Genomic DNA, 21,605 nt, shown 5'->3' on the forward strand with positions numbered 1-21,605 from the left:
AGTATACAACACCATAATGCACATCATAGATTGGCGATTCATGGAAGATCAACCATTTTCATGGCAGCCAGCATCATTCAATGGTTTACTTTCCACAAACTGCCAGTTCCCAGTATAATGAGTAATGTTCTTGTTCAATGTCCTTACCTGTGCATATTGCAGCAATTTCTCTGTAGCTTCAGGATCTTTGTTCCAGATCAAATTTTCACACAGCTCCAGAAGTTCTTTGTTTATGTCGTCATAAACAGGCAGATTTCCTGCATTCACAATTCCCATATCCATCCCTGCCTAAGGAGAGGAGACTTATTACAGATGTCCTGAATTTAAATAAAGGGAACTATGATGGTATGAGACGCGAGTTGGGTAGGATTGATTGGGTAATGTCACTCAAAGGGTTGACGGTGGATAGGCAATGGCAAACATTCAAAGATCGCATGGATGAACTACAGAATTTGTTTATCCCAGTTTGGCATAAAAATAAAACAAAAAAGGTGACTCAACCGTGGCCAACGAGGGAAATTAGGGATAACATAAGATCCAAAGAGAGGACATATAAATTGGCCAAAAAAAGCAGCAAACCTGAGGATTGGGAGCAGTTTAGGATTCAGCAAAGGAGGACAAAGGGATTAATTAAGAGGGGGAAAATAGATTATGAAAGTAAGCTTTCAGGGAACATAAAAACTGACTGTAAAAGCATTTATAGATATGTAAAGAGAAAAAGATTGGTGAAGTCAAGTGTAGGTCCCTTACAGTCAGAATCAGGGGAATTTATAATGGGGAACAAAGAAATGGCAGACCAATTAAATACATATTTTGGTTCTGTCTTCACAAAGGAGGACACAAATAACCTCCCAGAGATGTCGGGGAACATAGGGACTAATGAGGGGGAGGAACTGAAAGAAATCAGTATTTGTAGGGAAATGGTGTTAGGGAAGTTGACGGGATTGAAGGCTGATAAATCCCCAGGGCCTGATAATCTACCTCCTAGGGTACTTAAGGAAGTGGCTCTGGAGATAGTAGATGCATTGCTGGTCATCTTCCAGAACTCGATAGACTCTGGAACAGTACCCATGGATTGGAGGGTACCTAATGTTACCCCACTATTCAAAAAAGGTGGTAGAGAAAAAGCGGGGAATCGGTAGTGGGGAAAATGCTAGAGTCCATTATAAAAGATGTAATAGCAGAGCACTTGGAAAGCAGTGACAGGATCGGACAAAGTCAACATGGATTTACAAAAGGTAAATCGTGCTTGACTAATCTACTGGAATTTTTTTGAGGATGTAACTGGTGAAATAGATAAAGGGAGAACCAGTGAATGTGGTGTATTTGGACTTTCAGAAGGCTTTCGATAAGGTCCCACATAAGAGATTAGCGTTCAAAATTAAGGCACATGGGGTTGGGGGCAAGGTATTGACTTGGATAGAGAACTGGTTGGCAGATAGAAAGCAAAGAGTTGGAATAATCGGGTCGTTTTCCCAGTGGCAGGCAGTGACTAGTGGGGTACCGCAAGGATCTGTCCTCGGACCCCAGCTGTTCACAATATATATTAATGATCTGGGCGAGGGAATTGGAGGTTTTATCTCCAAATTTGCAGATGACACAAAGCTGGGTGGGAGGGTATGCTGTGAAGAGGATATCGTGAAACTCGAGTACGATTTGGACAGGTTGGGTGATTGGGCAGAAACATGGCAAATGCACTATAATGTGGATAAATGTGAGGTTATCCACTTTGGTGGCAAAAACAGGAAGGCAAATTATTATTTGAATGGCAATAGATTGGGAGGAGGGGAAGTGCAAAGAGACCTGGGTGTTCTTGTGCACCAGTCGCTGAAGGTAAGCATGCAGGTGCAGCAGGCGGTTAAGAAGGCAAATGGTATGTTGGCCTTCGTAGCAAGAGGGTTCGAGTACAGGAACAAGGATGTCTTGCTGCAGTTGTACAGGGCCTTGGTGAGACCACACCTTGAGTATTGTGTGCAGTTTTGGTCACCTTATCTGAGGAAGGATGTTCTTGCCATGGAAGGAGTGCAGCAAAGATTCACCAGGCTGATACCTGGGATGGCAGGAATGACGTATGAGGAGAGATTGTGTCGATTGGGCTCGTACTCACTGGAGTTTAGAAGATTGAGAGGGGATCTCATCGAAACCTATAAAATTCTGTCAGGCCTGGACAGACTAGATGCAGGAAGGATGTTCCCGATGGCCGGGGAGTCCAGAACTAGGGGTCATAGTCTAAGGATAAGGGGTAAGCCATTTAGGACTGAGATGAGGAGGAATTTCTTCACCCAGAGTGGTGAACCTGTGGAATTCTCTGCCACAGAGGGCGGTGGAGGCCAGTTCATTAAATATATTCAAGAAGGAGTTGGATATATTTCTTAAGGCTAAAGGGATCAAGGGATATGGGGAGAAGGCAGGGACAGGGTACTGAATTTGGATGATCAGCCATGATCTCATTGAATGGCGGAGCAGGCTCGAGGGGCCAAATGGCCTACTCCTGCTCCTATCTTCTATGTTTCTGCAGATGTGGAGTGAGAAATTGCCATAATGAAATACAAGTCAACAAGTACACTGAACTGCTATCCATTCAGATATTATATGGATCAGGTACTGGCCTGTGCTATACATTAATCACAGGTTTATTAACAGTCACTGCAGTTCTGATTATAGGTCAAACTCCAACCATATATTATATTTAAAGATGGTTATTGATGATATTACTATCTATACGAATGGAATTGCTGTACTTGAAAGGCTATCTGAAAATATTAATTTTCTACCTTTATAGCATGGTAAAGGAACACGCCATGCATGGCTTCACGGATTGCCTCCATTCCGCGAAATGAGAAGGACAAATTAGAAAGACCTCCACTTATTCTGGCTCCAGGTAGCTTTCCCTATATAAAAAGAGCAGACAAAAGGTCAATGTAAAAAAAAAAATGACTAACATTACTACAGTTACACAGGGCCCTGGTGAGACCACACCTGGAGTACTATGTGCAGTTTTGGTCTCCTTACCCAAGAAAGGATATACTTGCCAAAGAGGGAGTGCAGCGAAAGTTCACCAGACTGATTCCTGGGATGGCAGGACTGTCGTATGGGGAGAGATTGGGTCAACTAGGCCTGTATTCACTAGAGTTTAGAAGAATGAGAGGGGATCTCATTGATACGTATAAAATTCTCACAGGGCTAGACAGACTGGATGCAGGGAGGATGTTTCCCCTGGCTGGGGGTGTCTAGAAAGAGGGGCCACAGTCTCAGGATACAGGGTAGGACATTTAGGACTGAGATGAGGAGAAATTGTTTCACTCAGAGGGTGGTGAACCTGTGGCATTCTCTACCACAGAAGGCTGTGGAGGCCAAGTCACCGAATATGTTTAAGGATAGATTTCTAGACACAAAAGGCATCAAGGGGTATGTGGAGAGAGCGGGAATATGGCATTGAGATAGAGGATCAGCCATGATCATATTGAATGGTGGAGCAGGCTCGAAGGGCCGAATGGCCTAATCCTGCTCCTATTTTTCTATGTGAAGAGAAGTGATAAGGCCGATTACTGTATAATGAAAAGGCTGACACATTGTAAACACCTTATTAGTGAGTCATGATGAATGCCATTGGACTGGTACTGTCTGGAAAAAGTTAAAAGTATAGCTCAAGAAAGGCAAGATGATATGATGGAATGGATAGTGCATCAAGGATGATGCAATCTACTTGTTCAGAAATTGGAAAGTGTGGTGTGCACAGGTCATCAGTCTCCATAAGGGAAGAAAGGAGAACGAGAAGACAATGGGATTAAGGCTAAAATAGGATAATTAGATTCATCAAAATGGTTACTTGATACATCTCACACGCACTGAAAACAGACACAAAGTTATCATCTAAGCAAAGCCAATGTTGTAAGCACATATTGAAATAGTTAATTCTTGGCACTAACATCAGGTTTTACAGATCCATAAAAGACTGGGGTATTATTTGTGATGACTCACTTGGTTTCAACAAAGAAAGTGAAAGGGAAAAGTTTTCCTTTAATGACTTTGTTATGAGGTCATCCCCTCAAACATGTCGATGTTCAATTTGCATTAATGGAACATTCCCAAACATTATTCCCATCAGTAAGATATTAAAGTACTATTGTTAATAAAAGATAGAGCATTGTCAGTATGAGCAGTAGAAAGTACAGTCAGTGCCTACTTTGTAACTCTTGGGTCTCCAGCATAACAAACGTCTAAGATATGTACAGCCCCGGCAAACTGATTTTTTTCTCCCTGCCTTTGGGGAAGGGCTTGGTCTCCACTCAAATTTCCCACAGCAAAACCAGCAACTCTCCGAGGAGAAAATCACCAGCACAAACTGGTCTCGCAGCAATCCATGGCACAGGAAATGGGAGCTACAATACACTGTGCTCGCACACTAAATAAATCAAGTCATCATCTTCAATTCCTCTAAAGCCACTGATGAATGATATCACAAGAATTAACTTAGGTCATTTCAAGCACTTTTACTTTTCTGTGAATAAAAATCCAGTGTTGTAAAACCTACATTACTAACCTCTATGTGTCACCCTGCACTTACTCACAATTACCATTCTTTGGCCATACAGAGATTGGCATTGGGAATATGGAGACCATATGAGCAAGGTGATGACCATTAGTTCAAAGCTCTGTTTCAATCCCAGCATTTTAATTGGCCAGCTTTTTAAGCTATTAACACTACCAGAGCACGGTGCCAGGTGCGCTAAATTGGCGGTGTGTTTAGAGGGCTGGAAATGGAGCCAATGGGGAAGGGCACTGCTCCATTTTGCAGCTTGTAGGCCTGCTGGAAGGTTCAACACAGGAAGGAATCCTGGTGAGAAGAGGACCTCGGGCCTACCTTGCAGCAGGAGGACCCTTAAAAGGATCACAGACGTAAAGAAAAATGTTTTAGGCATTATTGTGGTCATTCAGGTCATTCTTTTTTTGTTTTTTTTTCTGCTGACACTTGTGGCTTTCATGAGCCCTTGTGCTAGTTGTCATCAATTATTTTGACCACAACAAGACCTGTCAAATCTATGAATAGAGATCGGCCCCAAAACCTAACTAAAACGTCAAATAAATTTTTTTTTTTTTTTTTAAATCACATTTTTAAAATAACTATAAATTACATAAAATAACTATTTTAAACAATAATTAAAATTTTTGAAAAAATGAATTACAGTTTTTACCGGGGCTAAAAATAAACTTACCTTTCTTTAAAGTATTTAAAAATAATAAACCTGTGGGAAAAATGTTTTAATTTTACTTAATTCACCACTTACCTTGTTAAAAGCAGGCCTTGCGCCTGCTTTTTAAATGCGCGTTGCTAGAGACTTACCCTCCTGGAGAAACCTGTAAAAAAAACGGACGTTCCAGGCGTACGCGCTGCCTCTCCGGCGCACGTGTTCGACCTGTGAACCCCTTCCTTCAAGGGAACGGAAGTTCCGGTTTCTAGCGCATTCGCAGTGCATGCACGAAACCGGCACTTTCGTTGGCCCTACGCGTGAGTACACAGCGCGTACTCACCCGTGGGGACCCGAATTTCTGGCCCATTGACTTTCCAAGAAATCGGAGTTCCATCCTCTTCCGCTGTAAAGACAGAGGTAAAGTAACTATTCAGCAGCTCCATTTCGTTATGTCCCGATTTCAGCGCCTCACTGCTGTTTTTAAGTGGATCAGTGCTTTGCTATGTGCACATACCTTTATAATTGAAGTGGCTTTGATATAGTTCTCAGCATACAGACCATGTTCCACCATTCCAGTTCCAATAGTCAGTATATTTGGATCAAATATTATATCATTAGGGTGGAATTTGACTTTGTTCACAAGCAGGTTATAGGCTCTGGCACACACTTCAACTTTAGCTTCAATCTCAGTTGCCTAAACAAAACATAAATTTCAGTACTATGACTTCTCTCTGTCTAATCAGTAAATACTCTACTGTTATGTAACATATATTAACTTGCAATAATTCTTTACTACACCGCAATTCCCACCGTAGCCTCCAAGTTATGACTTTGGAAATTGCAACTCTTACTTTTTTTTTTTAAATGTGGCAGCTTCATCGTCAAGATGCCAACTTGCATTTCATGTCTGACACAGTTATTGTTTAAAATTACCAACAGATGCCTCACTTATGCAGTCACCTCACTGCAACGTGATGGGGCACTTTCCACAAACAGAAAAAAAAATTCAGAAAAATTAGTAGCAATTTTTTTTTTAATAAACTGGATGGTAGGGATAGTTACAAATATTTATAGGGCTCCCTTGTTAATGTTTGGCTCGAGAGACAAATTAAGCAACAAACCTTTTTAAAATCAACTTAAACAGAGGGCTATTGAGAAGTTAGACAAGTACATGAGGGAGAAAGGAATAGAAGGATATGTTGATAGGGTGAGATGGAATAAGGTGGGAGGAGGGTCATGTGGAGCATAAACACTGGCATGAACCTGTTGGGCCGAATGGCCTGTTTCTGTGCTGTAAATTCTATATAATTCTATCTCAGTTGCCAATAGGGTTGCAGCAGGAGTCAAGGATAAATCCCAAAGAGCCACACTTGATTCCTGGCCATGCTACATGCCCTGTTACAGCTAGCCACATATCCAATTGATGACCGACCTTCTGAAGTAAACGACCCATGGCACTAAATTTTCTGAGACCCTGCACCACCTTTGCATGCAGCAGATGACAGAAAACCGTGGGCAGTAAACCCGTGATCTTCTGAGAAACTGCCTGCGAGCTTCCAACCCCCGCCCTGTAGTGTATGTACCTTTAAGAGGAACTATGTTTTTTTGAAGCCCCTGTGTACCGTAGTACCGGTAGTGACCACTCGGGTATATAAGCCTGTATAGCGTCTTGTGTGTTTAGTTCACCTCCAGACTTTGTTCAGTAAACACTTGTTAAATCAACTCCTGCATTCCGTGTCTCCATTAACACACGGATACAACACGCCCGACCTCTGGTTTTCAAACAATTTGCCCACGGTGTCTAAAACTGAGCAACCATTGTCACGGTTTGGTGCAGCAACGAGATTTTGCCACTAGATGTTATCGGCTTATTTAGTATAACTTCATATCCTAACAACAAAAGATTTCACTGACATCAGGGGCAGAATATCATTTCCACACAAATTGTTCCTTTATTTTGACTCTTTGAAACTTGCATTGAGCTCCTGAAAATTGGAAATGGGATTCTGAACAGACTCCTTTTGGAACCATGAAGTAGGATTGATAAATTGATGGTGCCATGAAGTGGTTCATTAAGTTCTTGCCCTCCTGAAAGAGGGCATATGCAGTGAAAGATAAAAGTAAAACTGAGTGATAATTACAATCCTATATAAATTAATAACATTAAGTTAGATGTAAGGATTGTTGGAGAATGCAGCAAGGAAACAATAACCATTTGTTGCTGGTGAATTCAACTCGCTTACCTGCCCTTTCTCATCAAATGCCATTATTACAACAGCAGCCCCGAAGCGTTTAATGATGCGTGCCTTCTCCAGAAAGTCTTCCTCACCTTCCTTCAAGCTGATACTATTCACAACGCATTTGCCCTGGCAACACCTCAACCCCGCTTCAATCACAGTGAAATTGGAAGAATCTATACACACTGGGACCTTCAACGGAACAACAAACAAGTACTTACTGTTAACCCAAGTTGTGAGATTTAACAATATGGTGAATTAACATTTATTAACACGGTTCAGTATAGATACTGGTCAACCACCTGCCTTTCTTTCATTATGTTCCTGCTACAATGGCTCTCTAGAGCGTACATTGCCTTTACTAACCTTGGCAATATCTGGTTCTGTTGACACGAGATTACAAAATCTGGTCATAGCGCTCTTGCCATCTAACATTCCTTCATCCATGTTGATGTCCAAGATTTGGGCTCCCATTTTTACTTGAGTTTTTGCGATGCTCAAGGCTTCCTACAATTAGGATCAAATGACAGTGAGACAGCTATTAATTAATCTTTACCATAATGCAGAAATTAACATGTCAATCCACAGCCCACTTTCAATCAACTAGGAACTGCTGATGATTTAGTTGTGTGAAAAGGGGCAGATTTTCTTTCTAAGTACCACACATTTACTACATTGTGTTTTTAAAAACCATGTATTTTCCTCTCAATGAGGATGATGATTCAGAACAGGGTCAATTAAATTATAATCTTCAGGTGCAGTCACAGTGCCACTTTTGCTCGATTTAATGTAATTTTAGGAGCACAATGCCATGAAAGCAGCAGCATAACTCTCAAATCATGTCCAGTAGATGAGCGCTAAAGCCAAATAGTGCTCCAGGGGGCTGTCCACTGGACCACCAGAGGTATACAGATGCAATAGCTCTCCCTCCTAGAGCATCTGGGATGTACAGATGTAACCTTAATCCGTACCCCAGCCCAAAGTGGGACTTGCACACAAACTTTCTGCTTCTTGGCATAAAAATTTTGATTTCCAAGCCTTTGACTTTTCCTAGTTTTTGAGGCACTATGGATTTACAGAAACTGAACAAGTGTTATTAAAAAAAAACTCAACATTCACTGCAATGAAAGATAAAACTGCACTTTACCTCATAATTACCTGCCATAATAAGTTTAGCAAACTTTCTGGATCCTGCCACATTACAACGTTCTCCAATGTTGACAAAGTTGGTGTACGGTCCAACTCTGAAAGGTTCAAGGCCTAAGTAAAACACAAAAGTAATAACTGCTATGGCTACTTGGCATGCAGTATAACGTGAATCAAATGCACATTGGAAGAATGCATTTTCTTCATAACTGCTGAATGTGCGACCAATGTGCGTTATATTGGCTCAGTTGGTAGCACTCTCGCATTTAGGAATGGAGATTGTGGGTTCAAGCCCCATACTACGATTTGAGCACATAATCAAGGCTGACATTCCTGCATAGAGAGTGCTGCTTTATCAGAGGGGCTGTCTGCCTGTTCAGTGGCGCTAAAGATCCCATGCAGTATTCGAGTAAGAGCAGAGACTTCTTCCATTTTCCTCAACCAATAGCACAAAAAAGAAATAGATCAACAGGCCATTCGTCTCATTATTATTTGGGAAATGTGGAATGTTGCTGATGCAGAATCTATGCCATATTTACCTACACCATATCTAGGTGAGAGATTTCAATATTATAAGTTGCTGTACAAGTGCAGATATTATATTTGAAAGTATTAACTACTTCCTTGGGGCAATTAGCAATAGTGTGATGAACAATTCTAAGCTAATCATTCTTGTGGTTGATTACAAACAATGCAGGAGTTTCTTATTCTTAAATATAGATTGCACAGGGTAGATTTTACTTCCATGTCATCTTTTCATAATCTTCAATGGGGAGAGGGGAAGAGAGAAAGACGCAGGGATGCCCCTTTTCCAGAGGTTTCTCATTAAGGACTAAGATCAGAAGGCAACTTTCCCAAAAGGTCTCCATGCATCTTCTGGTAGACAGTTACAGAGCACCATGAAGAGTGGTACATGGAGTGGGAAATCTGAAGCAAAAGGAAATTTTAAAGAGTAAAACCCCTCCAACGGCTTAGTGAGTAGTCAGGCTATACAAAGCAGAAGGGCCCAGGTTCAATCCTCTTGCCTGTGAGATGATTAACTGATCACAGCAGGGTGGTGGCAGGGGCACTATACAATCACCCTCAGTACTCCTGGGTTAAGGAGGAGAAAAGTTGGACAGGGTTACTGCTCCTGATCCAGCAATCCCTGCTGGAAATGTGCGTGCAGCAGGAGAGGACGTGATTGGACTTGGCTGTGATGCCCTCGTTCCTCCACCACTGTGGAATAATCTCTCGACACTCCCTGTCAAGGCTCGCATGTGGAAAATGGCAATTTGGTTGAAGTACCAGAGGCACCCAGGAACCCCAAGCAAGCAGAAAACTCCTTCAGGAAAATAAGAATAAAACAAGTATATAAAAATGTATGACATGAATACAGTACTTCCTTCAGGTTTGAGGTAATTACAATTCTTTTTTAACCATTACTATTTTAACTTAGGAAACATGTTTAAATATAAAATCACAATTTCCTTTGAATAGACGGTTTACAAGAAAAAATTGTGTTGAGCTTTTATTAATTGTATTATTGGAAAAGTGTAAAGTCATGAGATTAAGTGGAAGAAGCAGAATATGGATTATATGTGAAATGGCAATGTGTTTGAGGAGACAGAGTAGGAAAGGTTATTAAGACTATCAATTCATTGTTTGTCAGCAGTGAAGAAAGAAAGATTTGCATTTATACAGCACCTTTCACGGCCACCGGATGTCCCAAAGCACTTTACAGCCAATGAAATACTTTTGAAGTGGAGTCACTGTTGTAATGTAGGAAACATGGCAGCCAATTTGCGCACAGCAGGCTCCCACAAACAGCAATGTGATAATGACCAGATAATTGAGGATTGTTGATTGAGGGATAAATATTGGCCAGAACACCAGGGATAACTCCCCTGCTCTTCTTCGAAATAGTGCCATGGGATCTTTTACATCCACCTGAGAGAGCAGATGGGGCCTCGGTTTAGTGTCTCATCTGAAAGACAGCACCTCCGACAGTGCAGCACTACCTCAGTACTGCACTGGAGTGTCAGCCTAGATTTTTGTGCTCAGATCTCTGGAGTGGGACTTGAACCCACAACCTTCTGACTCAGAGGCGAGAGTGCTACCCACTGAGACACAGCTGAGAATGAAGAAAATAAAATGTTGGAATGTATAGCTAAGACTGGGACATAGGCCTTATATCTGGGGTGGCTGCATCTGGACTACCGTGTTAACTTTTGGTTTCCACATTACAGGAAAGATGGAGAATTACTGGATGGTGTCCAGAGTGGGAGTACTAGGGTCATTCCCAAATTTAGAGGGTGGAGTCAAGAAGATTGTCTACCCTGGGACTTTACTGACTGGAGAGGAGCAGAATGAGAGAGGTGGGTGGGAAACTTGATAGATGCCTTTAAGATTTTCACTGGTAGGGAAATTTTAGATCCAAGACAATTGTTCTGTCAGCCACAGGATTCAAGGATGAAGGAACACTGTTTGAAGTGAAGGGTGCCAAAAGAAAATAGGAAATTTAGGAAGAGGATGATAGAATTGTGGAACAGATTACCAATGGGGAAAGTATGACAGGGTTTACAAAAGGACTGGATCAGTTCCTCTTAGGAAAGGGGTCACAGACTAATCATAGTAACTTGATGGAAGGTTTGGAAGGGTAGCCTAGATGGACCAATGGTCTTCATCTAGCCAAAACATTGTTACTATTAATGAAAATAAAATTCTCCAACAATTTTCAATACATGATAAAATTTCTCAGCACGGTGGCATAGTGGTTAGCACTGTTGCCTCACAGCGCCAGGGACCCGGGTTCGAATCCGGCCTCGGGTGACTGTCTGTGTGGAGTTTGCACATTCTCCCCGTGTTTGCGTGGGTTTTCTCCGAGTGCTCCGGTTTCCTCCCACAGTCCAAAGATGTGCGGGTTAGGTTGATTGGCTATGATAAAAAAAATTGACCCTTAGTGTTAGGGGGATTAAATACGTGGGGTTACGGGGATAGGGTGGGATATGTGTTGGTGTAGGGGTTACGGGGATCGGGTGGGATATGTGTCGGTGCAGGCTCGATGGGCCGAAATGGCCTCTATCTGTACTGTGAGGTTTCTGTGATTCTGTGAACATGATGCATTAAACAGTACATTACCATTAAAACAAACTTACAAACACTTTTGTCATAATTAATTTTGATGTTCAGTTTATCTTGTCCATCATTTTCCTTGTAGTGTTTTTCAGTTGGATGTTTATGACTGCAAATAAGCCCATTTAGACGAGGGTAAAATCAGTCTTTGTTGTACAAAACCTAAGCTACTGAAACACTATTTGTACAATTTTGATGACATTTCATTATCTGACACGGTAAATTGTATTGGTATCTGAAGGCAAGCTTCGTCTCCAAAACTGAACCTTAATAACAATTTTGGGTTTTCTGAATTGGTCTTGTTCTTCATCTAGTCAAAGAAAAAGATTGACTCTAGTGTATACCTGACTCTCCAGCTGGAGCACAAATTGAATGGGACACGATAGATTAGTAGTATCTAGATATGAGCAGACTAACTTTTTTGTCTATTTACCTGATAGTAACAAGTAGTCTCCAAAAACAGAGGGAGGAGGAACTCTAGGTCTACATTTTTGGACTGCTTCTGATATTGCCCTAAAAATGTCAAGATGCAAAACATTTATTAAATAATCAGAATAATTCACATAGTATTATATGGCATTTACAGCACAGAAACAGGCCATTTGGCCCAACAGGTCAATGCCGGTGTTTATGCTCCACACAAGCCTCCTCCCACCTTTCTTTATCTAACCCCATCAACATATCCTTCTATTCCTTTCTCCCTCATGTCTTTATCTAGCTTCCCCTTAAATGCATCGATGCTATTCACCTGAACTACTCACTATCAGGTCACCCCCTCAGTCTTCTTTTTTCTAGAAAAACGAGCCCCAACCTGTTCAATCTTTCCTGATATGATGATACCGGAGCTGAGAGGTTATACCTATCAAGTCTTTCTTGCACCTTCTCCAGTGCCTCGATATCCTTTTTATAATATGGAGACCAGAACTGTTCACAGTACTCCAAGTGGTGTAATGAAGGTGCTATACAAGTTAAATATAACTTCACTGCTTTTCCATTGTATCCCTCTAGAAATGAACCCCAGAGCTTTGTTTGCTTCTGTTATGGCCTTATTAATCGCTACTTTTAGTGATCTGTGTATCTGTACCCTCAGATCCCCCAGCTCCTCTACCCCATTTAGACATGTATTTTCCAAGGAATATGTGGCCTCCTTGGTCTTCCTACCAAAATGTACCACCTCACACTTATCTATATTGAAGTTCATTTGCCAAATATGTGCCCATTCTACAAGTTTATTAATGGCTTCTTGCATTTTTTTCGCAATCCTCCTCTCTATTAACTATTTCCCCCAATTTGGTGTCGTCCGCAAATTTTGAAATTGTACTTCTGATTCCAGAGCCTAAATCATTAATGTAAATGGTGAACAACAGTGGTCCCAGTCGTGATCTTGTGGAACACCACTTCCCACTTTTTTCCAGTCTGAATAACTACCCTTAACCCCTACTCTTAGTTTTCTGTTTTGTAGCCAGCTGTGATCCATTCTGCTACTTGTCCCCTGACTCCACACGTTCTGACATTAGTCATGAGACTACTATGCAGTACCTTATCAAAGGCCCTTTGAAAATCCAAATATATTATGTCTACTGCATTACCGTTGTCTACCCTTTCTGTTACTTCTTCAAAGACTTCAATAAATATGGTCAAGCATGACCTTCCCTTTCTAAATCCGTGCTAACTATTCTTTATTCTATTTTCAGTTTCTAGATGTTTTTCTATTACATCTTTGAGTAAGGATTCCATTATCTTTCCTACCACTAACATTAAGCTAATTAGTTTATAGTTCTCTGGACTTGTTCTATCTGCCTTTTTAAATATAGGAATCACATTGGCTACCTGCCAGTCCTCTGGCACTATTCCCTTTTCTAATGAATTTGTATATATGTAATAGTGCCTCTGCTATCTCTGCCCTAACTACTTTTAACATGCACGGATACAATCCATCCGGACCAGGGGTTTTGTCCTCTCTTAAGTTTGATTAGCTTATCAGTTATCTCCCCACTTTCTATCTTAAATGTTTTTATATCTTTTTTGATCTCCCCTTCTAATATCATGCTCACCATGTTAGTCTCCCTGGTAAATACTGAGGCAAGTAATTATTTAATATTCCTGTCAATTATATACTTAAAACTAATACATGGATGCAGTCAAGACTAAGTCTGGAAAACAGGGATATAGCAATCTGTCTTTTTTCTTGTATTACACACTCTTAAACCCTGTGAACATCATACCCCAACTGAGAGGAAGGCTTCTATCTAGGCCAAGGTGCTTAGAAAGAGCAACCTGGGTGACATTCTATCCTGCCTGTGAGAAGGCACTGGTTATGTCTCTGCTCAGCAAGTCCAGGGCCAAGAAGGTACTGTGTGGAAAATTAATCATACTGACTTTTGCTTAATAAACCTGCAGCAGTTAGTCAGACTATTTACATACTGCACAACTATAGTGCTTAAGAGATCCATCCACGATTCTGCTTTATTTTCTGTCCCACAAGTAGCTTCATAAAAGTGGATTAAATAGAAACAAGTTTCCACCCAGAGTCATTTATATTACACCTATGCAGTTCATGATCATAAAAATTGTATTTTAAAAACATTTTCAGCAAATCATGGAATTCAAAAATTACCGGATGTGAGCTGGAGTTGTTCCACAGCAACCTCCGACAATGTTCACGAGCCCATCCATGGCGAATTCCTGCAAAACAAGTCCCATCATGACAAACAAACCAGACCTACAATTAAAGCTCCAACTGTTTTCACTAAAATTACTACTGAACATTGAACAAATATACATACATCAAAATAGGCTTTTGCTGCCAGCACTTGCATGGCTGTTTATTCAAAATACTTGGGATTTGCAATTGAACCTATTTTGTATAGTGGGCTAATTAAAGCTCACTATAAAGCTAAGTAAAGTTGTATAGTGGACTGCCTGGGGGAGTGTTTGCATGAGGTTCACAGTTGACTAATTTAAAGAGCTCTGCTACAATGCAAGGTAATAGATTATAATTGCAAAATGCCTGCATAGAGGAGGCTTCTCGTCCACATATCACCAGATGAACTAATGCAGAGCTGGAAATCACACTGGATAAAGAGAGGTAAAAGAGGTCTGCCCCTTTTGGCACCAAAGGGCAACCTTCATGGAAAAGACTGGTACAGGAAACTCTTTTATCCAGCACCGACGGGACCAGAGTGGTGCCGGTTGATCAAAAAGTCCGGATTACAGAGAGGTATACTTACCAAGGTACGAGAGCTCCGTACACGGCCACAGGTGCAGGAGCCCCAGTTACACGGCACTTGTGCAGGAGTCCCGGTTACACAGCCACAGATCCAGGAGTCCCTGTTGCACGGCCACAGGTGCAGGAACCCTGGTTACACGGCCATAGATCCAGAAACCCCGGTTACATGGCCACTAATATATAATAAAACTTACCTGAACCTACTCCTGAATTTTGCCGGTTAAGAGAGATTTCCGAATATTGAGGTGCCGGTTAAAAAGAGAGTTTCCTGTACAACAAGCCTGCTGGGAGAAAGCTAACAGGGTGAAAGCTGTCACCAACACCCAGAGCTCCAAATGCAGAAGATGGCAGACCTGAACAAAGCTGCCACGGTAATGCTACAAAACAGCTTCCTCTACCAAGTAGCTACCTCAAATATACATGGCATAAAGTGTTCCTTGTACCCAGTTATTATTTTTCTGATATCTAAACTGTACAGCTCGTTGAATGCAGGAGCATCCTGCAGCAGGGCACAAATAAAAGCTGCAACTTGCAACTGAAACAGCACTCACACTTGAATCTTAAATGGGCTTGTGGTAAACCACTGTGTTCACTTGCTGTTGTTGTTGTTGTTGTCGTTCACTCTTGTTTCACTGTTATGTCTGACTATGCCTCAGCTGACTCCGCCCTCGGCTACCGAGTATAAGGACGGCCGCATGGCAGCTCCAGGCATTCGGTCGTCCACTAGAGGCATAGTCCTGATCTGTCTGAAGTGCAATTCAGTAGTTAATAAAAGCCTGTCGTTCTGAACTCTGCTCAGCCTCTTATTAGAATTGATAGCGCATCAGGGCTTCACACAGCAAAACCTTCTAACACAACCTAACTGCATGATACATGTTGTTTAGTTGATACACAGGATCCTGCTGCATGATTGGTACCTGTTCTTGTGTATCACTGTATGCGCTTTTTTCATTCACAACATCTCTGCTTGCAGGACAAGGTAGCTTTAACGGAAGGAAACAGACACAAACTATAGAAAGGGCCACAAACGTAAAGTCCATAACTCCCTTTTGGGAAGACACATTATATATGAATGGCTAAGAGAGCATAGAGGGAGTAGGAGAAGGTGAAGCCAGAGGACTCCTCCAAGCTCCAGGCTGGTACTATCCTGCTTTTGTTATGTCTTGACCTCCTCAATTACTCTCAGGCATACACCTGCCCACAAAACCATCACATACAGGTGTATTTCAATGCAAGCAATGTTTGACGGTGTCTTTTACAGCCTATATTATAACATGGATGTTTTTGTAGACCTGGAAGACCGGCCTGCCAGCATCTCCAGTAGTACTGAGTAAACCAGCACCTCATAGCTACCTGCATTATCCTCACCAATTTCACAAACACCAACATAAGTACAGACAGCCCTAAGGATGTAGATAGTGATGTTGAGGGGGTAGTACTGGACAAGTCACAGTACACAGATGAGGAAGAGCAGGAACCTGTTGGCTGGATAGCTACCTTGGCCCCTTCCTCAGGTGCAGTGCCTAAGGAATTGGACCTCAGAGCCTGCACAGAGATTATTTTAGGCAATCCTACTCGAACAGCAGTCACATGATTCTGTTCAAAAAAAAAAAAGCCCTGCAAGGTCTCACTAGGAACAAAATTGAGCGAGTTAAGGAACTCGTGATTTTCAGAGTCCCATATGCACATATCCCAGTTGCAATTGCAGTAAAGAGTTATGTTATTATGTCTATTTACAGGTATTAAAGTGGTATGGCATAATAAGTGCATGGGTTACAGCCATACAGACCAGGAACAGTTGAATTCTTAGTCTGTACCGAGTTCGCTGATCACTAGGGCCACATTACCCTTGGGTTAGAAAAGGAGGGGGGAAATTGAGGAGAAATAAAATCAGCCAAGATTTCCACTTTTCATCAGCATCCATTGTTAGGAGATGTGGTGAAAACATAATTGCTTTCAGCTATGATACAGCCTGGTAGTCACATATCCTGCTGACTATTTAGGCCCATACATGAAGAACAGCCACTTGGGCTGCCATGATCCATCTCACCATACCCCTGCATGAGAAAAGGGACTAAAATTGAGATGGGAGTCTTGGCGCACACAAGTGAATATAAGTGACTGCGAGTTAAAGGTTAGACTACAAGTGATGAACAGTACCTTCAGGTGTTTTGCAGTGACTTCAGGGGTTTCATCGTAGTCTCCAAATGTGTTAGGAAGGCCTAAAGTAAAATAAATACCATGGACGTATGTTAGACTCTTAACATAAATCTTGAGCTAGATTTTTCCATTAATTGGTTAGCTGAAGGAGAAATACCATAATTGACAGGTGCCTTTCATTCAAGTTCTATTTTTCTAATAGTCTTCATTTACACTACTTCTCCATAGGCACGGTGGAGTATTAGTTAATGCCAGGAGGCTTAGAATGAAAAAAAGGAAAATTAACAAGCAAAGATTCAAGTTCTGCGGACGAGAGAATCTTCCTGTCTGATGTTGCTCTCGTGTAATAGCTCCAAATGTAGCTTCCACTGCCCTCGCATCAATCGTCCCTACCCCAACCAATGTTCTTCCCTTCCCTCCTCTCCGGAGGGCATTGGCTCATTGCTCTGGTAGGGCTCCACAAGCACTAGTCACTCTCTGATATCTTATGGATTCAAGCCCCATTACAGACTTGAGAAGCATATAATCTACACTGACATTTCAGTACAGTACTGAGGGAGTGCATCTTTTAAATGAATGATTAAACCAAGGCATTGCATACTGCTCAGGTGGATATAAACAGTCCTATGGCACTATTCAAGCAAAAGCAGGGCTTTTTCCCAGTGTCTCAGTCAACGTTCCTCCCTCAACACCATCAAAAACAGATTAACTGGTCATTCTGTTTGTGGGACCTGGCTGTCCACAAATTGGCTGCAATATTTGTCTACAAAACAAGTGACTGCACTTTAAAAGTAATCCACTGGTTGTAAAATGTATTAGGATTGCCTAAGGGTGTGATAAAACACTATGGCCTAGAAATTCAGCTGGGCCCCGTTTGGGGCGCCAAGCTCGCCTGGGCGCCGGAATTACCGCTGCGAGCGGAGCCACTAGCGCCATCCCGATATTCAGTTTCAGCGCCCCAAACGGAAGCGGGCCGCTACTCGAGGCTCCCTGCGTCCCGCTTGGGGCGCTGAAACTGATTATCGCAGCGCAACGTGCCGCAGCGTGGCACGCTGCGGTACTGCAGGCCTTCCTCCCACTGTTAAGGGGGAGGTGCCTGCAACAGCGCGAGCCCTGCTCGCGAGTGTCGGCAAATGAGCCCGGCACCAAGGAGAAGTGCCGGGCTCTCGGGGAAACAGCCGGCAATGCCGCGGGGGGGGGGGTTTAGGAGGCCGGGGACGGAGGTGCTGGCAGGCGGCCGCCCCGCACCTCCACCTTAATTTGCGCCACTACCGCCACAGGTAGGCCCTGTGAACCGGTCGCGATTTGCGACCGGCGTTAAAGAGGCGGGCGCGACCAAATATGGTGATCGGGGCGGGAGCGGGGCACTGCGCACACCGATGACGTCATCGGTGGCGGCGCAGCGCTACAGGCTAACGCCGCCATTAGCGCCCCGCTAAATATCGTGGGAGGTGTGGCCAGTGGCGCTAAAGCCACTGAGTGCCCTCTTTGGGCGCTAACTGGTGGCGCAGCCCACTGAATTTCTAGGCCTATGAATGCAAGTGCTTTCTTTCTGTGCACTGTCCAAGTAGCCATTATTTATGTCTGAGCCTCAACGATGACACAGGGAGGCTGAAGACACTTAGCACCCCAACTGTTAACCCAGCTGAGAGCTAACTCAGCACAGGCCTGGAATCAAATCTATGAGCTCCCCAGTCTGTATGGGCTATTACTCACTGAATAAAGTGGGGACTCACAGGTGGTTCTCTCAAATGGATGTCTACAGGACTTTTCTGAATAACGCAAAAATATGAAACTAGTGAGGAATTCTCAATGTAAGTGCCCATCAATGATGTTAAGGATGTTTGAGGCTACATACTGTGTATGCTTGCCAGGAAATCATTTATAGTCTACTATCCTGCTTCTTCGATACAGATTTCTCATACTATATATAAAAAACATGAGGTACTAACCTGCATTAGGGTAGCATAAAACATAGGCAGTTGTGCATTTTCCAATTGCTTCTATGAACGGCCTCATTTCCACAGCTCCCAAAGCACAATTTAATCCTATGCTAAAAGGAAAATATATCACATTACTATATAAGACATTGTTCATAGTTTCATCTGGAACTGCGAAAAACAGCAATGTTCTCAATGTCTGCACCAGACATACCCAGTTGGGTGTGGAATTCACTTTCTAGTTTTGCTTTCTCTTTGCCATGAGCCACAAAGAGGGCAATCATAAAATGTTGCAGACTAGACAGCTCCCAACATAAGAATGGAACTCCCTTAACAGTCTTGACTGCACAGATAAGAACAATAATGGAATTTGTGCAATTCTTCTCTGTTGTGTTAAGTTTAGTTGGGACGTTAATCACCAGAATGTGATGAACATCAGAACCATGGGCCTTCAGAGGAAGGATAGGATTCTAGTAGCATCTGCATCTCATGCAACAGCCAAGAGTTTTGATTAAAAATTCCAGTAGTGTCTACAGAATTTGTCTGGATTCTTGAGTAACTGCAAGCATTTTCAAAGAATGGGCTTTCTCTGTTGTGAAACTCTGATATACAGGAAACTTTGTGCTATCTGGCACCGACGGGACCGAGCTGTTGCCGTTCCCTCAAAACTGCCGGACACACCAGCGTTAATTGTTGAGTCTGTGCGTTCCAGATATACTTATTTTAAATAACTGGACACGGACAACAGGAAAAACTTAAACAGGTCTTTACTACTTGAAGGTCAGGGCTGAACTGCTTTACAAATTACTACACAGAGCTTATATACCGGTGTGGTCACCACCGGTACTACAATATACAGTAGCAAGAGAAAGTAGTCCATTTTCTTAAGGTAGTTCTCTTAAGGTGGTACTGGTCACATACACCACAATTCCTCCCTTTTTAGCTTAACAGTGTACACCCCAATTTAAACATAACATGGATAACATATATACAACTTTCATGCAACTGTTCAAAGATTCAGTCTCTGAGGAGGCCTCCTGATCCGAGTTGGATAACGCCTTTCAGGGGTCTCTGATTCTGGTTGCTGGGGTGACTCCTCTAATTGATCTCTTATGGATTGAACATCCTCATGTACGTTCGCGTTTGAGGTAGATGCTACAGGTTCAATAATTTCTTCCACTGGTGTCTCTGCCGTAGCCATGGGTTCGACCCTTGTTCTCGATTCTACAAGTTGGTCAGCATGACGTCGTATTAAGTTTTCACCAATCTCTACCGTGTACATCAGGGGTCCTTGTCTGGCACGAATTGTTCCAGATTGCCATTTCTCATTCTTATAGTCCCGGGCTAACACTGGTTGTCCTATTTCGAAACTCCGAGTGGTCTTGTTATTTACATGCTGGAACTGTTTGTTTTCGACTACCCTACGCACATTTGGTTTTAACAAATCCAACCTGGACCGCAACCTCCTGTTATAAAACATCATGGCAGGACTTTGATTTGTCACTGCATGTGTGGCGTTTCGATATGCCATTAGGAAATTGTCCACCTTGTGTTGTAGTGGAATATGGTCTTCGCTCATGGCCTTTATCGCCTTTTTGAACGTTTGTACAAATCTCTCGGCCAACCCATTTGTAGCCGGATGATATGGGGCAGATGTATAGTGTTTCACCCCATTCTTCATGAATTTCTGGAATTCTTCTGACACGAACTGCGGTCCGTTGTCTGAACATATCTGTTCTGGCAATCCATTTCTTGCAAATATGGTTCTTAGAACTGCGATCGTCTTTTCCGAGGTAGTGGTCGCCATCTTAATCACTTCTGGCCATTTAGAATGTGCGTCTACCGCTATCAAAAACATGGAATCCATGAATGGACCTGCAAAGTCGATATGTACACGCTGCCATGGGGTTGAAGGCCATTCCCATGGATGCAGCGGTGCAATTGGAGGTGAATTTTGAACTTTTTGGCACCCTGAGCAGCTTTTAGTCAGATCCTCTATTTGTTTGTCGATACCTGGCCACCACACATAAGCCCTAGCAAGGCTTTTCATCTTGACTTCCCCCCAGATGACCTTCATGCAGTTCCTTTAGAACTCTCTCCCTTAATTTAGGAGGAATAATCACCCTTGTTCCATACATCAATGTTCCTTGACAAACGGACAGCTGTTCTCGTCTGGCCGAGAATGCCGGTAACAGTGGTTCGCCGTGTGCTGGCCATCCCTTCACTGTCAATTCGTAGACCCGAGACAGTGTCGGGTCGTTCCTGGTCTCTCTCTCAATACTCGCATTGGTGACTGGCAAACATTCGATGATGGTCGAGTGAAATAACTCAACAGGGTCAACTGTCGGTGCCTCTTCTGCTGTAGGTAGTGGCAGGCACGACAGCCCATCAGCATTACCATGTTGCTTTGTACCTTTGAATTCGATCTCATATTGATGTGCCCCTAGGAAAAGGGACCATCTCTGGAGCCTCTGCGCTGTCATCACCGAAACACCCTTCTTAGGGTTAAAAATGGAAACCAACGGCTGGTGGTCTGTCAGCAGCGTAAACTTTTGGCCTTGCAGGTAATGATTAAATTTTTTTACTC

At 42.6% G+C, this 21,605-nt stretch overlaps 1 protein-coding gene across 1 annotated transcript in view; it reads right to left on the reverse strand.

Annotated features, from left to right (window-relative positions):
• The window catches only part of mtr (5-methyltetrahydrofolate-homocysteine methyltransferase), a 93,414-nt gene that overhangs the window by 46,214 nt on the left and 25,595 nt on the right, over positions 1 to 21,605 (reverse strand). The window contains exons 9-18 of the mRNA XM_085980207.1: positions 19,031 to 19,131; positions 17,079 to 17,140; positions 14,307 to 14,374; positions 12,123 to 12,202; positions 8,577 to 8,689; positions 7,796 to 7,936; positions 7,436 to 7,621; positions 5,707 to 5,886; positions 2,775 to 2,891; positions 148 to 288 (exon numbers count right to left, since the gene is read on the reverse strand). Of these exons, the coding sequence (XP_085836333.1) occupies positions 148 to 288; positions 2,775 to 2,891; positions 5,707 to 5,886; positions 7,436 to 7,621; positions 7,796 to 7,936; positions 8,577 to 8,689; positions 12,123 to 12,202; positions 14,307 to 14,374; positions 17,079 to 17,140; positions 19,031 to 19,131 (1,189 nt within the window). The remainder of the gene's footprint in view (positions 1 to 147; positions 289 to 2,774; positions 2,892 to 5,706; positions 5,887 to 7,435; positions 7,622 to 7,795; positions 7,937 to 8,576; positions 8,690 to 12,122; positions 12,203 to 14,306; positions 14,375 to 17,078; positions 17,141 to 19,030; positions 19,132 to 21,605) is intronic.

The sequence above is a fragment of the Somniosus microcephalus genome, chromosome 3, assembly GCF_052327205.1.
Source record: "Somniosus microcephalus isolate GS21.2 chromosome 3, FLI_Smic_1.0, whole genome shotgun sequence".
In the NCBI taxonomy this organism is placed as follows: Eukaryota; Metazoa; Chordata; class Chondrichthyes; order Squaliformes; family Somniosidae; genus Somniosus; species Somniosus microcephalus.